Source organism: Daldinia decipiens (assembly GCF_022478715.1).
Source record: "Daldinia decipiens strain CBS 113046 unplaced genomic scaffold F4813scaffold_1, whole genome shotgun sequence".
In the NCBI taxonomy this organism is placed as follows: domain Eukaryota; kingdom Fungi; phylum Ascomycota; class Sordariomycetes; order Xylariales; family Hypoxylaceae; genus Daldinia; species Daldinia decipiens.
Genome location: NW_026054544.1, coordinates 1664494 through 1680548, shown reverse-complemented (window position 1 = coordinate 1680548; position 16055 = coordinate 1664494). Strand labels below are relative to the sequence as shown.

General features: G+C 47.1%; 3 protein-coding genes across 3 annotated transcripts; all 3 read left to right on the top strand.

Moving 5' to 3' along the window:
• Positions 1-8373: 8373 nt before the first annotated feature.
• F4813DRAFT_342814 (uncharacterized protein) lies at positions 8374-9452 on the top strand. Its single transcript, XM_049241460.1, has 4 exons — positions 8374-8443; positions 8578-8776; positions 8826-8977; positions 9039-9452. The coding sequence occupies exons 3-4, from the start codon at positions 8905-8907 to the stop codon at positions 9248-9250; spliced, it is 285 nt and encodes a 94-aa protein (XP_049105017.1). The 5' UTR covers positions 8374-8443; positions 8578-8776; positions 8826-8904; the 3' UTR covers positions 9251-9452.
• A 1549-nt stretch (positions 9453-11001) lies between these two features.
• F4813DRAFT_18785 (uncharacterized protein) lies at positions 11002-13058 on the top strand. The gene is made up of 3 exons (XM_049239394.1): positions 11002-12345; positions 12411-12773; positions 12916-13058. Exons 1-3 carry the CDS (start codon positions 11267-11269, stop codon positions 12935-12937), a joined length of 1464 nt encoding a protein of 487 aa, XP_049105016.1. The 5' UTR covers positions 11002-11266; the 3' UTR covers positions 12938-13058.
• Positions 13059-14377: 1319 nt separating this feature from the next.
• F4813DRAFT_342808 (uncharacterized protein) lies at positions 14378-15785 on the top strand. Its single transcript, XM_049241459.1, has 2 exons — positions 14378-14870; positions 15057-15785. The coding sequence occupies exons 1-2, from the start codon at positions 14400-14402 to the stop codon at positions 15174-15176; spliced, it is 591 nt and encodes a 196-aa protein (XP_049105015.1). The 5' UTR covers positions 14378-14399; the 3' UTR covers positions 15177-15785.
• The last annotated feature ends 270 nt before the right edge of the window (positions 15786-16055 follow it).

The following is a 16055-nucleotide window of genomic DNA, read 5'->3' as shown; positions in this document are numbered from 1 at the left end:
AGACTTGTTTACTTGCTACGTACATACTGCCGCGGAGTGAAGGTAAGTCGAGTGATGGACATGCTTATTACTCACCTTGACCCCGGAGTTTCGAGATATATAGGTAGGTAGCTTGTATACCTACGTTGCCTTATATGAGATTGCCTCATATATATAATACCTGCCTACCTACCTGAGATACCTACATGTTCGTATATGTATGTAGGTAGGTATGGCAAGGCGAAACACTGGTAGTGTATCTATTCCGTACTAGTTTCTAGAAGACGGTACGCATGTAGGCAAGATTCTCGCCTTGCGGGATGTATTACGTATATGCCTGACATACGGCGTATCGCCCACGGCTAGTTGGTGTATGAGGTGTATGAGGTAGGTAGGTGTATGTAGGTATGTATGCAGCGACTCGAAAAGCACAGGCGGGACGAAAGATGCTGATCAATTGCCGATATTCCCGGTCTCCATGCACGCCACGAGGGGGGAAACGTGACGGAAACGTACAGCGCGTAATCCCATCCTTATATCCTTCCTATCACGGGGCGCCGTCGCCTGGGCTCAGCTGAAAGGGGGACCAACCGACCCTAGGTACCTCTCTTCCTCCTTGGACCTAAAACCTCACCTCACCTGAGAACTCGTCGTTGTTTTTGGGAAGGTCATCGGATAGATAGGTAGACAGGTAGGTAAGTAGATATCCGCTCACGGCAGTATTGTATGGGCGGCTTATTGTGCATAAATAACATTAAGACATAAGCTGACTGACTAACTGACTGACTGACAGCTTTGTATTGTACGTTATTGTGTAAGAGGGCGAGAGAAGGCTGAGAGTAACGTACGTACGTACATACATACATACCTACATATAATAGTGCAGTGCTACATCATATACATACACGCATACATACATACATGTTATGTTCCACCGTCTACGGACTACCTACACTAATATAATTCCAATCTCCATGAGGTAATCGCGTCGTCTACATAGATATATGTATGTATATATGTGATGTATACCTATGTGTGTGTGTATGTACGTACTATACACATACAGTAACCTAGACAAGTGACAAGTCTATTCTTCTTCCGCAACGACACGGAGGTTCGTCTTCGGCAATGCTGCTGCTACTACTCCATGTACATACATACATACGAATGGGACTTTTGTCATCCTGGTTTGCGGCACATAACATGGGGCCCAAGGGTCACCTACCACCCCCGCCCACTCCCACTCCCATTCCCACCCCATCCCATCACCCAATGCTTTGACCTTGCAGCCGGGTATCTCGCCTCGTTTCGCCGAATGGCACGACCAAAGATACCCACGATTCGGTTCAGATTTCATTATGTATTCTCGGCCTAGCGACGCTTTTGGCAGCCTGCCATGCCATGCTATGCCATGCCATGCCGTGGCTTTGGCTTCGCGAAGCCTTCTAAGACATTTCCGCTTTGTATACCTACCTGCCTACCTACCTATGTACCTATCACCTAATACCTATCGCACATGCCCCGCCGGCTACGGGATTCGTATATATGTATAATATTATATACATGTTTAATACGCGTATACATATAACCTAGGGTTCGTTCGTATGCATATAATAATAGGCCGAGCTATACATAACGCCTAGGCAGTCGACAACTACTACCTACTACATAGTCTAGACCGGCAAAGGCCCCTATCATTTTATATGTATTTTATTTTATTTCATTTTATCCTTCTCTCATCATACCTACCGAACCAGGAAACGATTTCGCCCTTTCGCTCCGTCGCTAAGATCTCACTAACTAGATCGCTTAACGGGTTTCATTATGTGCGGGCACGACACGTCACTTTTGGAACCTCGTCTCGATTCTGCCATGGTACATACATACATACATACATAGTACGGAATACATACGTACGGTGGTATTGCGGCATCAGGGGAACGTGACAACCACCGGGAGATAAATGAGACGGATTAATAAACGTCTATATACGACGATGCCCCAGACCGAGTGCCGGTCCGCCAGGGGAGTGAAATTTCGACCTTCCTAGCGAGTGCATTGCGAGCGTTGATCACTACTGCTTAATGACGCCACAGGTGCAACATCGAGGAGTGAGGCGGGCGTCATTAGCAGGTTAGTCTCCTTCGTTGCAGAGAAGCAGAAAGACGCATATGATGACCGACGAATGGCGTCCCGGTCCATCTTCCCTGTGGCGTACCTATGGGAGGGAGAACCGTTGACGAGATCTTCGCACGTGCTGATCGCCCCAACCCGGGTCTTATTACTAGTTTATTATGCCGGGGTCTTTGTTGTCTCAAATAATAATAATAATAATAATAAAAATAGGCAATCATCTAATTAACTCTCGTGCATGGTCAAGTCCCGAAACCCGGCCGGCACCACGCCCCCTCTCCGAGAGCCATACGGCATTGCATACTCGCTCTTAACCGTCTATACTGTACGAATACAATATCGATACGATATTATTTAACGAATGCCGAGCTGGTTGCGGAATACATACTTGTCCCTCTTAGACCCTCATCTCTGCAGGGTCGTTTTTGCAAGGACGTCTCTGCTCGTCATGCGAGTTACTTTTAAAATCGTGGGGCGCCCCTTGAACCCCCAAGCCTAGACGACTTGTTCTGGACTCGGCTGCAAGATGAAATTGCATCGGTATTGCTCCTGCAGCTTTCCCCCCTACTCCAAGGGATGCCTGCCTGCCTGCCTCATGAAGCGTGCCCCTTACTCAAGATGTTTTCTATCTTGTTCTTCTAGTGTAGAACATGACAATAAGTATCATACCGTGTTGAATTATATTGACATGCAACGGGCGCACAAGTTAATACAGACGCTAATAAGAGCAATAAAAGAGTCTTTCAGCCTCTGTATTGATTGATGGGTTTGCCTCCGCTGTGGCTTATGCCATAAGCAGCTTAGGATAACAGCCTATTTCTCGCAAGATATTACCGGCGTCGAGGGGCAGCGAACCGAATGTGATAAAAATGGGAGCGTAAAGTACCGGTATGTATGTAGGGATGCATGTATGTACCTAGGCGAGGTCTTTCTATGTGCGGTGGAGGCGTTGGATAGTTACCTTGATATTGCATGCTTCAGGGCAGCCGGCATTCGTCTAGGTAAAGGCAACCTTGTTAAATTAAAAGCCCCAAAGCCCAAAAGTGTATCCGGTATATGGGTTTTTAGCGTTGTCGAGTTCGGAAATGGTATTAAAATTAAGAAGGGTCCAGACAGGTTATGCAACCCTCATACTAATATGATAACACGGGAGCATAAACACGGAGCAGTCGTTCTTCATAAGCTGCGTATGCACAACATCCGAGGTTAGTCTAGCCTGTAGATCAATGGGGCCGGGCCGAAGATGCAGACAATGGCTCCTTGTGCCGCACAATCCTCCTAAATCCTACAGGGTAGGGGGGGAAAGAAAAAAAAAAAAAAAAAGAAAGGCGGTGTTAGATTTTCCATATCGCGTGGCGACTCTTTTTCGTTGGATCAGCCCTGATCTCAACACATGATCCTATGCCGCTGCGCGACACAACGAGATCTCGTGAGGCTTGGTCGTGTGAGTACCCAGATAGAGTATGTATGTATGAATGTAGCGTTCGGTATATGTAGGTAGGTATGTATGTACATATCTCTGACCTTGCGGATCTGGATGTCGTAAGAAAATAAAGATCCGGAGCCCACCGCAAATATTGGATTACTTGTCGACCTGTGGATTACTCTAGACTCCTATCGGACACTTTATTTTAAAAAACCTACCTTGTCATTCGGTAGGATTTGCTGTATCTACCCGGTTGCGGTTGCGCTGTGGGTAGATTAGAGCCCAAAACCGTTACCATTCACCATAATACCCGTCTTATAATATATTATGGTCCATACTTTGCAGAAGCTAAAAATAGACACTGACGAGTTAACCCCGCGGGCGCCCGCCTTCTCGTCTCCTGTTGCTTGCTTGCTGGTTATTATGTATTGCTGGTTGCTGGTTGCTGAGCCTGTCTTATACATAAGACGGCGTTATGTGCGTACACATACACACATACCTAGACATACATATATATATTAGGGAGATATATAGTATGCTAGTATATGCGAAGCGGAAACAATCCCGTTGCAATATCGCAAAATCCGTCGCTATTTGGATGAATGAGACGAGTCCAATACGACACGCCGTAGAGCGCCACAAAACGTGGTCGGCATGAAGGATTTGCCCTCGTGCATGTATTAAGACGGCGCAGCTAACTCGATTGTCCTGTCAACCTGTTCTCCGTGTGGATGCGCGCTATGAATCATGAAATGTCTGGGCAGGCGAATCCGAGTCGAGTTTGAATGGGCATGGGCTGGTCTGGCTGTCAAACTAGCAGACTGGGCAAGACTCTGATCGCAGCTGACTGCCGAGGTAGATCAGACCCGGCGCAATATTAGAAATTCGACAATCATAAGATTACGTATGTGCGTACGGAATCAGAAGCGACTCGGCTTCTGACGGGCACCGGAGTGTACCAACAACACCGACTGATACGTTGCAGCGGCTCCTAACATGACGATGTATGTATATATGTAATAATCTGTCAGCGCCTAGCTAATAGCTAATAAGCAGCTAAGCAGAAAGAAATAAGACAAAGTTCGGGGTCGGTAGCTGGATCTGTCTGGGTATGTGGGCAAGGGTTTGGCGGCGGTTGGCGTGGTCGACATGGTTTGTACGCAGACTAACCTAAAGGTAAAAAAAAAAAATTAAAAAAGGTGAGGGAGGAATTTTAGTCTGGGGCGCGTTGATCCGGTTTATTGGGAAGGCTATTGGTAGAGCGTCGGGGTTTGACCCTGAAGAGGAAAGTGAGAATTATTGAGACCCCTGCTTCCCTCGGGTTCGCTTCCCGGGGCTGCTCCGGTCCGTCGAACGGCTCTAAGCTTCTAGAAGCCGGTAAATCAAGCTTCTATTGGTCCGAGCTCTGCTGATTTACCGATCTCACACACTCCTTATCTGATTATACTACCTATACCTTGTAGTATATACCTACGTACTACGTTGTACTCGAAAGGAAATAAGAAGGAAATAAGAAGGAAATAAGAAGGAAATAGGAAGGAAAGAAGAAAAAATAAAAAAAACACTTTCGGTCACCACCTGCTCACCTACTCGGCCCATTTAAGCTCCATAATCGACCAGATGCACGGTAGTCCCTTACTCAATAGTCTGTCTCCATTAGCAATTAGCAGTATTGGCGACTACCGAGTAAAGGATCCAATTCGAATGTAAAAGTCATGTCACTCCGGCATTAAGTACATGGAACCCCTTGGCGAGCTGCTATTAAGCTAGGTTAGGAGGTACGTACCTCTACGAGTACTATGTACATGCGATAAGCTAGAGGAATAATAATAGGTAGGTACTTCTCAAATACCTTTACGCACGGGGCACATGGCGCCGCCCGGCAAGCATCTGCAGCCGCGAAGGAAGCTGGAGCTGAGTGCGACCCAGCCACATGGCCCTGTCTAACAGCCGATCCTCAGTTCTTAGCAGGTGGGTTTTATTGCGAACGTCAAGGGAAGATAAGTCCGGGTCCGGGCACTTCCTTCTCCAGGCACCAACTCTTTTTTTTTTTTTTTTTTTTTTTTTCTCTCTACATTTTACATTTTACATACATATCTAGGTACACTTACGGAATTGCACTAAACAGGTACCTACCTAACCCTGCCAACCTAGGTAACTATGTAAAACTATTTAATGTATCCGTACTTTATCGCTTAACTAGCGTCCGCTTAAGATCCCAGGTCGCCGGAGCACAGATCATATGAGGGACAGCTGTGCAAATGCCGACGACACCTTTCACTTCGGACGATTTACCTAGACCCTTAGACCATTAGACCATTTTTGTCACTTCTGGATTAGTCTGAAAGTCTAGTCCAGTCCACTTCTCTCTCCTTCAACTTACAGCATACAACGCCAACGCGCACCATTTCCAGCCCAGCCGTGTCGCCTCTCGCTTACGTGCTATGAGACCTTCGGAAGGATTGCCTAGGCGCCTTGCCACTTCTCGCCAGGTCAATACTACTTATTGACCCTTGAAACCCCTCCTTGGATGATAGGATCTATTAAGAGATGAGTAAGAAGTTAGTTTTGCTCGGTAGTGTGCAACTCGTGTCCGACATGGGACGGTGATACATATGATGATGGCAAAGATCCATGTTTGCGTCCTAGAAAGGGGGTTAAAAAAAAACCTTGAGCCGCAATTACTCCTGATTCTGTGTGTCACGAGCAACCCAACCTCGGCTTCAGCTTTGTCCAAATAAAATCCTTAATATATAATATATAATGACAGGTCAAACGAGTTGCTAACTCGAGCTTGCTCAGGGGGCAATCACCCTTGATAATTCCGCGACAGAACCTTGCTCTTGCGGGCAGGAAGCGTAGCCCTTACGTCCGGGGGGGGTCGATCATAGTGAACGGTATGTATCAGGACTAGCCAAGTTCGTTGAAATTCGGCACTGCGGATTACTGAGCCACGAGGGTCATTTCGCTAATCTGTACGAGTCGTGTTCGACATGGGCATGACGCGGCGGAGGAAGCTGCATGGGATGGACGGGATGATGAGACGTGGCTCGATCATCGAGACTAGATAGATCACTAAAATGACCTGCTAATTAGTGTAGCCTGCTAACTCCCTAGTTCTTAGCCCTTAGCTCTCTTAGCAAAGAAGCTGGCCTAGGTCGCCGTCGATTAAATCCGACGTTTTGAAAATCAACGCCAGGTAGGCTCGTGGCTTGCTCAGTTTCTGATGTGCCACGCTAACTTTGATTTGACTGCGCATTTAGGAGATGATGACCTGCAAGCGTCCATTCCTGGGTTTGTCGTATGAGAAACCCTTCTGAGGACTCGCGTTGCATCCCCTAGTCTGACCGAGTGCCACCAGGTTTGCTGGCATTGCGATAGGTCATAAAGATAAATTTCCTTAGGCGGTCGGATTGGTCACATGGACATTGTTGGCCACTAGAAGAAACGCCGAAATGTTGATTGCTTTAACCCAATCAGCTGGATCGAGTTAATAGGATCATCAAGTTCCATCATCTAGTTGATATCTAGGGAGCATGAAAACAAACCACATACATACGAGGAATGACATGTATGTAGACATGTATGTAGACATGTATGTATGTATGCCATACGTATGCCGTAGAGTAAGAGACCCCTTTCGGTCTCGAGAAGGATGTATGTACAGCGAGCTGGGGTAAACTAATTCAGCTTGTGCCCCATCCGTGCTTCCGCCGAGAGCGCGACTTGGTGGCGAGCATGTTCTGTTGACACTTCCGCCAGGTTTTCTTTCCACTTAAGCCCCATCGCAGACTTGTGGATAGGCCAATAAAAGGGGCCCTGAGCTGTCAATAGAGCTGATTGATGAGGCTCCCAACTCGTCATACCAAGTAGCACAAGCAAAATGTGCCGTACCATAGGCGACACAACATGTGCTCCATTACCATAAATTCGAGTATTGGCGAGTCGATGGATAGATACCCTTGCAGGATAATTTGCATGATAATTTTAGTTTGCGACTTAGCTGCCGGTGATAGAAAACAATTGCCGGTCGCAGTTGGGCAGCGTCTAGTTCTAAGATACCTAGCCAAGCCCATGCCATTGTCTTATTATTGGAGGGGTATTATATCTCCACATGTCATCGGCTTTTGTTTTCTTCCCTGGCTGGTTCTCCGGACTTTTCGGCCGGACTCGATGCCGGCATGTCCAACCATCTACGAATACCGCCGAACTAACACTGTAACTGCCAGATGACAGATGCTTTTCTTCCCGTTTCGATGGAGTCGGCAGGTCTGCGACAAGCTTGTTTATATGTAATATAATCTGAAGCAGTAACACAAAGTGACGCGCGACAGTTCAGCAAGGCTTTAAAAAGGAAAAAAGAAAGAAAAAAAAGAAAATAATCCGCCATCCGCCCTTCTGCAGCGATCATTACATGTGTGGCGGGGGCGTGGAGCAAAAGCCCGGCTTCCTATTTCCTACGTAGCCCCATCAGCCCATTCCCTAGAAGGAGAATATTAGCGAATGCAAGTTTCGGGGGGCTCCAAAAGGGACGAAGTGGGATACATATTTTTGCCCAGAGGCCTAGTCCCGTGAGTAGCTAGGCCCAAAGATGCCGTCTAGCTAGCTCGAGTGATGATGAATCTACCTACTTTCCATGCGACGCATACTACCGTGTATTATACATAATACCGCAGTACATCGAGCGGCTCCTCCCACTCGGCCGACAACGAAAGGGCCGGAGGAGGGTTGATAATGTGGAAACTAGTGGGGAACTGTGCATTGTATATCGCCAATGAGTTTCCCAAGACGGGCTTAGCACTCCAAGCTATCCAAGCTATCCAGGCTATCCAGGCTATCCAGGCTATCCAGGCTATCCAAGATTTTTTCGGGTGCTGATCGTATGAGCCCTTGCGAAGTTGCAAACTTGATAGATTCAAGCTAGCAGTTAGTCTCCGGAAGATTGAAGTTAGGATTTTTGGATTCTTGGGTTCTTGGGTTCTTGGGACGACTAGGCGTTAATAAGGACGAGTCTCGAACTCCAGTCGTTAATAACTTACACATTAGGCTCTTTCTTAAGAGTGTTAGTGCGCGGCTGCAAGCGTCCCGTCTGCAAAAGGACCATGCAGTCACGAAGTCTACCTAGGTAACTAACCCTTTCTACGTAGTAGATAGCTGCGATATAGCTCGTGCTAGCGAGGATAGCTTATCCATACGCGGTAGATGAAGCCGGCACCAAGCGAGCAATACGGGGAGAGACTATACCAATATGAGACTAAGATCAAGGGAAGGGAGAAGTACTACCAACTAGTGCACCCAGACCACTGGAATCACACTAGAGTGCTACGTGCCGGCGCACGAGCTCCTTTCGTTACCAATTAGCCGTCATGGGAGTATTAAGAGTATACTATCTTAAGAAGTTGGCCGACTCTCGAAATTACCTACCGTACCTACCGCCTACTTTATGCAGATTATGTATCAGCCGTATGTGCATATACGTGGTCTGGAACCCGGGACTTACTATACATATCTTGGCTTTTGTTCCCTTTCTTCGCTGCTAATAACCGACTAAGCGCTAAGACCCGGTACGAGAAGAGAGCAAGAAAGCTTCCTCCAGGATTGTATGTATTCGCCATGACCCATAAGTTCGCAGGTATGAATCAGGTCGCAGGTATCAGGTCGGCGACCTTTATTTTCCTTGTTGGATCTGCCATCTCCTTGAATTGTTTCTAGAATGCGTAAATAGTAGGGAAGCTTGAGGAATGAACCATGGGTATATGAACGACGGTTCTCTTGGGATTCATGTTCGTTACGACAGTACCCCTCGCTTATGCTTCCTAATTACCCCATATACATATAGCACGTTTCACAAGCATGCATTTCTGATGATAGGTTGACAAACGCGCACTTCGGTAAATCGAGCTAACTGTCCAGGAGAGCCACGGGAGCAAGAGTAGGTACGTAGAGTACGTACCTCGACCGTACTTTGCGAGCTGCTTACATACACGGGGGCAGGCACAGGCACGCGGCGGGCAACGGACAACGGGCAACGGACCAACAACTACGGGGATACATTAAAAGTACTTTGGCTGTATTTGTCGATCAGCTCCGTTCGACTAAAATGTACCGGCCCACATAAAAGTTAACATCATCATGTCTCTCTTCCCACAATCCATAATTCGCAACCATAGCTAAGTATGGAACAACCACAACACAACCCCTAGACTGCATACGTAGGTATTTCACATATACATAATCAATCAATCGTTTAATCTACTTACGGCAGTGGACGGGGGTGTTCTCGCCTTATGATCTATGATCTCCAGGCATGCCTTTAGCTTTATATCGGCGTAACCCCGTAATGACTAGCCTCCTCCTAGCCCTGACCTTGACCCTGGCCCTGATCTCACTTATTCCCTTTACCGAGTGTGTACGTACATACATACTAGATGTAGCTAGCGGTACGTATCTACCCTACCCGAGCCGCTGCCCCATATTCTGTACTTTTTCTATACGATTAATACGATTAGCTAGTTAGACTTAGAAAGGCTAGGTTATGTCCAGCTAGGTTAGGCATACTCGGCCAATTCGCTTATTATAGTTATATCTCATGTAAGTAAGTTACTGGGCAGGTACGTGCTTTCGTGCTTTCCGCAGACGAGAACCAATACCATGCCGTCGGAGCCGATACCTAACCGTCATAAGTGGAAAGAGCACCTCACGAATTTGGTGACAAGGGGGGGTAACGATTACCAAGTCGTTCGTTGTACTCGCCATGGGGCAGTGGCCATGGAGGTCTAGGTTTTAATACATATATGTATTATAGTACATACTACATACTACATACATAGAGGCAGTTCGCTTGGTAGTCGCTTTGGACTTTGGATCTTAAGATGTACATATTATTATTATTATTATTATTATTATTATTATTATTTTATTCCTATATTTCCTTTCCTATGTACTCTTTTTCAGCAAGGTGACCCCAGATTAATAAGAGGTAACAAGATTGAAAGCCATATGTGTAACAAGTCTACCTGTTACGAGATACATGCATGCATACATTCATACATACATACAATAACTCATCCTCCCAATCCCTCCTCTCTTCAATAATTGTCTTGCCCTCTCGAATCATATTTCCTCGTCGATACGTCCATATTAACCTTACTTCTTCCGCTGTATCTGTACATTCAACCTCACTGACGCTGGGGCACATGCTTTCATAACTCTGCTCAACATACGAACGCTCACCACAGGCTCACTTACAACATCGTGCATTGGCTATATTTGACTATCACGCGAGTCGGGACCCTATTATCCCTTGGCCTGTGTCAGCTTATATAGAATCTGACACTGTTCACCATCTGATCTAGCCATCAAGCACGTAGACCGCTTTCAGCATTCCTCACGGACCTAATTAAACGATTAGAAGGCACTCCGGATTGGACAGCAACACGCTGAATCTGAACGGCCAATTATCCGGAATTCTGGCCACTCTCAGCGACTCGGCTCGACGACTTACAGCTCAGAGGGTGGGCATATGTACTGACCAACTTACCAACTACGCCGCTGGATGACCTTTACCCGGCAGATACCCAAAACATTCAACTAATTCAGCGTGTATCTTTCATCTCTATCTACGCCGTTCTCTCTTGGTTTCATAGCTTTGCCTGCGAACATACAAACAGCTGCTAAATTTTAGCTTGATATGTTGTAAGGAATTATCCAGCATCGCATTCTATCTCAATGGGGATACCAGTCAGATTAGAACTTCACCGTCCATCCGCCATTCCTAATATACCTCCTGGCCTGGTCAGCCCAAGCTCATCGACTCTCACACCTAAGATTCTTGAAGAACCAGCTTGGACTCCTTCTGCGCCTATTTCTCCTCCCATGTCTAACTATGATCCGAGCACCCGACCAGAGATGCCGGCTACCAGAGATTTTGAAGACAGCCAGATGCGAAGAGATATTAATGGTGCACCTCGACAGCAACTCCCGCCTTTAAGTAGCTTGTTTGGTCCTCCTCACCACCATGTCCGCCCAACACTTTCTCCTCTCCCGGATCGACCAAGCTCGCTCCACAGTGCACACTCTCCCTTGGATAGGCCACATTCAAGAAGCTCCTCTTATTTTCCAAACGTATCTCCTTCCTTGAGCCAGCCTCGCAGCGTCTATGAGCCGAGGCCGGAAGCGGAGCGGCCAACACTCCCCTCGGTTGCTTCTCAGTTTCCTGGACCGCTAAGGTCTCCCACGCACGAGTATGAACATTTGCATCGTGCAACGCAAGCCGAACCTGTTCCGTCCGGAAGGTGGGCGGACTCGAGGCGGGAGTATGTGTTCGAGTCCCGGCCGCCAAGTCCCCCTTATAGGTCGGTAAGCGAGCGTATGCCACTCCCTCCCCTGAACCAGCGATTTGGCTATGAATCAAATCCAGTATTCAAGAGGGAAAGTCAAATGCGTCTAGACCCGTCAAGTCACTCACCGACTCTAGCGAGCGTAGTTGCACCAGAAGGTGCGCCGGTAAAAGACGGGCTAGGACCTAAGATATGGACTGGAACACACTTTTTACCTCGATTTGTGAAGCAGGCTGAGGTCCCAGGAGAGGGACTGTGCTATTTCTATGATGATGGGACTCATTGCAAGACGGTCATTGACGGAGAGCCGGTTAACGCCCACTGGGGAGTTACGAAGGCTGGGAAGCCGAGGAAACGACTTGCGATAGCTTGTCTCACGTGCCGGGAGAAGAAGATCAAGTGCGACCCTGATTATCCTCGATGTGTTCAGTGTGAAAAATTCGGCAGGGTCTGCAAGTTTAAGAACGCGTGAGTCTGGAGAGTTGGTGCTGTCGGGGTGGTGTTTTATTCCGCGTGCTAACCTTTTAACATAGTCCTCGTGGTGGTCACAATACGTCTCCGGTGGCTTCATCGGCTGAACACGAACTACCTAGGTCGCTTGGGTCGCACCCAGGCGCAATAGATTTTGGAAGACCTAGGAGCGCCTCAAGTACGTCAGTCTCACCGCGTACCACGAAAATGAGCCATCCGTCTCCCGAACTACTCCCTGGCTTATCCTCTAAGAGGATGAGGTTTTCGTATGACGACTATCCGCGACAACCACCGCCCCCAACAAGTCGTCCTCCCCCAATGATTTCTATCCCCGAGATCAAACGGGCGCCTAGTGGCAGTATGCCATCCTGGCAGCGCCACGATTTACCTCGCGATATCCTTTGTCGACCATGGCAAACAGACTCGTATGTATACGCCCTCTGAATAACCACTCGACCACCTGTATTTGCTCTTCATCATGCGCATTGTGCTATCCATTTGGCTAGCGTTGCTTTAAAATCATACTCAACAAATAATGACCATAATGCTCATATATCTAATACATAGGAGACCCCATACACGTGTATAGAGTTTTTGAATGATTTCGAGCCGAACAATTTCACCGACGAAATATCTGCACAGCTACGAACTTGTTCTGGCTAATCTAAGGATACGTCCATTCTGTTTGGCAAACATGAAAAGGAAATAGTACCTAATATTAATGGATACGTCAAAAGCGGAGTTGTCTAGGTTAGGGGCTGGTGGCGTTCACACTAGGCTTGCCGGCCTTGGAAAGAGATAACAGGATATTTGAAGAAACCCAAGCGATGAATGTCTTGTTTTGATGCTAATTTGGGGAGTTGGAAGCATCGGCTTGCAACACTTATACGATATGATCGTATCGTTTCCATAACCCTAATTCGAGCCCGACATCAAGAGGGTTCTACTTATTCCTGGCTGGCTTGCATTGCTTTTTCGGTTCTATTATGATACCCATCAACGAAGTGGGGACGTGGAAAGGGTACTCAAGGCCGTTACCGAAATGTTAATCGGTTGGTGGAGAAAGCGATGATACCCCCTTTAACCCTTCTTGATTAGGCGGACTAAAAGCCTCTTAATCTAAGAGTTTTCCTATTACCTCACTTGGAACGAGTATCTCCAAGACTTCGATAACATGCTTTCGGGGTAGTCCTATCCTACACCGCGACTTCTTTCAATAATAGTCGAGTTCGTTTACAATAGCGAGTCGTACCGTTACTTTATTGGTACTATCGCGACTTTTGCAATATTTCGGCCCTTCGACCGAAGATCTACACTCAGTTTACTAGATAGCCCATTGCTAGTTGGGGTTGGGCAGCATCCTAGCGGGCGTTTTGATTTTGATATGCATGTCTTAAACGGCCTCAAAGCATTCGGGAGGCGGGCACGAGGATGAGATTTGGATATCCTGGTTATTGCATTGAATGATTTATCTGGCTGTTTGGATTAACTGCATGTTGCGCCTCATTTTTTATTTTTATTTTTATTTTTCGTCTAGGACTCACACAGTTGGTTACCAGTTTCATGTCTATTGTTTATAAAGAATACCCTGTACTATACCCCTATTTGTGGCATTTGAAAGCACATAAATGCCGTAGGATTACATACGGAAAACGATGGATTTTAAAGCAAGGGCGCTCGAGGCGGAAGAGTAGTCAATAAGGAGGGAGGAATAAAAGTTGACTTTGATATAACAGTCATGTGTAGTCGTGTATTACCGTCTACCCAACACTTGTAGTTGTGACACTCGAGCCAACAAAGTAACACATAAGAAGGCGATTGTGTAACGTGGGTATACACGACGCCTTACTCGATTTCGAAGGATTATTCGAGCGTTTTAAGACTACTAGAGGATGGGATTGTGTCACTCGTAGGTAGACAGCACGAGAAGAGCATTGTTGGCCGAGGCTAAGGATCCTGTCATCGCCGCGTGATCCAATCGCATGCCTCGCTCTCGGCATGTCGTTGTTCAGGCAGCGGCTAGAGAGCCATCAGATCATAATTCATTTTTGATGCCACGCGAAAAGCTAATGCCACAGTGGTTCTTTCCTCCCCTACCCCCCTTTTCCCACCCTCGTCTTCCAAAGAGGGCTGGCTGGTCACGTTTCCTACAGGGAGCACACCCTTTCGCAGTTCCTAGCAGGTTTTTATTTTATTTTATTTTATTGCTTCTTTTTCAGGGTACCCACGCCCGAGGCTTGTTCCTCGGTGGGTTGGTAGGTACATATGGATTATGTACATTAGGTACCACATATGTTGGACCTTGTCGGCCGGGGAGAAGGCCAAAAGGGGGAGCTGGGCCCGCTGCTGTAAGCCCGTACGAACAGGCGGAATGGGAAAGCATAGGGCCCACTCGGAGATACGAAACCGGGCTACCAGAAGTCGTTACGGCCGGTAGCGCTGCTGGAATCAGGAAAGCTGTGCTGCGAGATATACTGTATGGGGTCGTGTATGTACGTATGTATGTACGTGTGTATGTATGTATGTATGTATGTGAGCTTGGAGGATATAGTTACCTACCTACTAACATAACTATACGCATAACTAGAAGTACATGGGAAGTATGTAGGCAAGGCAAGGCAAGGCATGTATACATGTATGTATGTAAGTAGGTAGGTATGTAGGTAGGTATGTAAGGTGGGTGTATAGGACGGGACTCACGTACATACATGACATGTAGGCTGACTGCAGCTTCGAAACCACGTTGCACGATGCTGTCAGCTATTACCTACGCTACGGAGCCTGTGTCTCGAAGCCATGTGTGCGCCACACGACACATCTCGCGGTAGGTGAGACGAAGGTAAGTAGTAGTAGTTATTGTTGTAGTTGTTGTTGTTTGCGCCATTCCCCGCCAGCCCCTCGTCTCCTATTCGCTGCCGTGCGTTGAATATACCTAGACTGCCTCATATATACGCCGTCTCCCCGCCGCCGCGCCTCGTGAGGGCATAGAAATTATTGACTGACTGACATATGTTGAGACGGACACACAACATATTTTCGTGCGTGTAGTGTAAGAGTCGTAGACGGCGGGACAGGTTGGGTTGGGTTATGCGCCGAAGAACTCCCGCGTAGTTGATGTTGAACCCATACATAGTACACACACACACACACACACACACACATGGGAGAGGCGTCTTAACTCCGTGCCCTGCTGGATCTTGGTTTCCAACCCCTTCCCAATCGCAGGGGTTCAGATTGCGTGTGTGTGGGTTGATGATACCTATCCCACGACAACACAACCTCTGCCCCCCCTCCTGAGCTTACGTATGTTAGGCAGAGGTATTGGTTGGTGGGGAAAAGGCAGGGCGTATTTCGCCGGGGGCGGGGGGTTGTGATGGAGAAAGGAAAAGGGCAAATGCGTAGGTTACTTTGTATATTATCGATAATAATCCCATCTTGGGTAGATACAGATGCCTTAGGTCTTCCATCTATCTATCTGTCTGTCTGTCTGCCTGTCTGTTTCCCTATGTATGGATTATGAGGTATCCAATATAAATATACACACATGCACACATGCACATATACACAATACTATAATAATAATAGTCTATGTATACATCATAACCACTTATTATACACACATACGGTAAATAGTACGTCACCACCACCACTACCCCATTACGCACTACCGGGCGCCCCAGAAATATGTCAAGATAAATAATAATAAA

Excerpts from the sequence above, each read along its gene's own strand:
- F4813DRAFT_342808 (XM_049241459.1), top strand. The coding sequence starts at position 14,400 with ATGCCACGCGAAAAGCTAATGCCACAGTGGTTCTTTCCTCCCCTACCC. Across the intron at positions 14,871-15,056 it reads ATGTACGTGTGTATGTATGT|ATGACATGTAGGCTGACTGC; the intron begins ATGTATGTATGT and ends TCACGTACATAC.
- F4813DRAFT_342814 (XM_049241460.1), top strand. The coding sequence starts at position 8,905 with ATGGGAGTATTAAGAGTATACTATCTTAAGAAGTTGGCCGACTCTCGA. Across the intron at positions 8,978-9,038 it reads CCTACCGTACCTACCGCCTA|TATACATATCTTGGCTTTTG; the intron begins CTTTATGCAGAT and ends CCCGGGACTTAC.
- F4813DRAFT_18785 (XM_049239394.1), top strand. The coding sequence starts at position 11,267 with ATGGGGATACCAGTCAGATTAGAACTTCACCGTCCATCCGCCATTCCT. Across the intron at positions 12,346-12,410 it reads GTCTGCAAGTTTAAGAACGC|TCCTCGTGGTGGTCACAATA; the intron begins GTGAGTCTGGAG and ends CTTTTAACATAG. Across the intron at positions 12,774-12,915 it reads CGACCATGGCAAACAGACTC|GAGACCCCATACACGTGTAT; the intron begins GTATGTATACGC and ends TCTAATACATAG.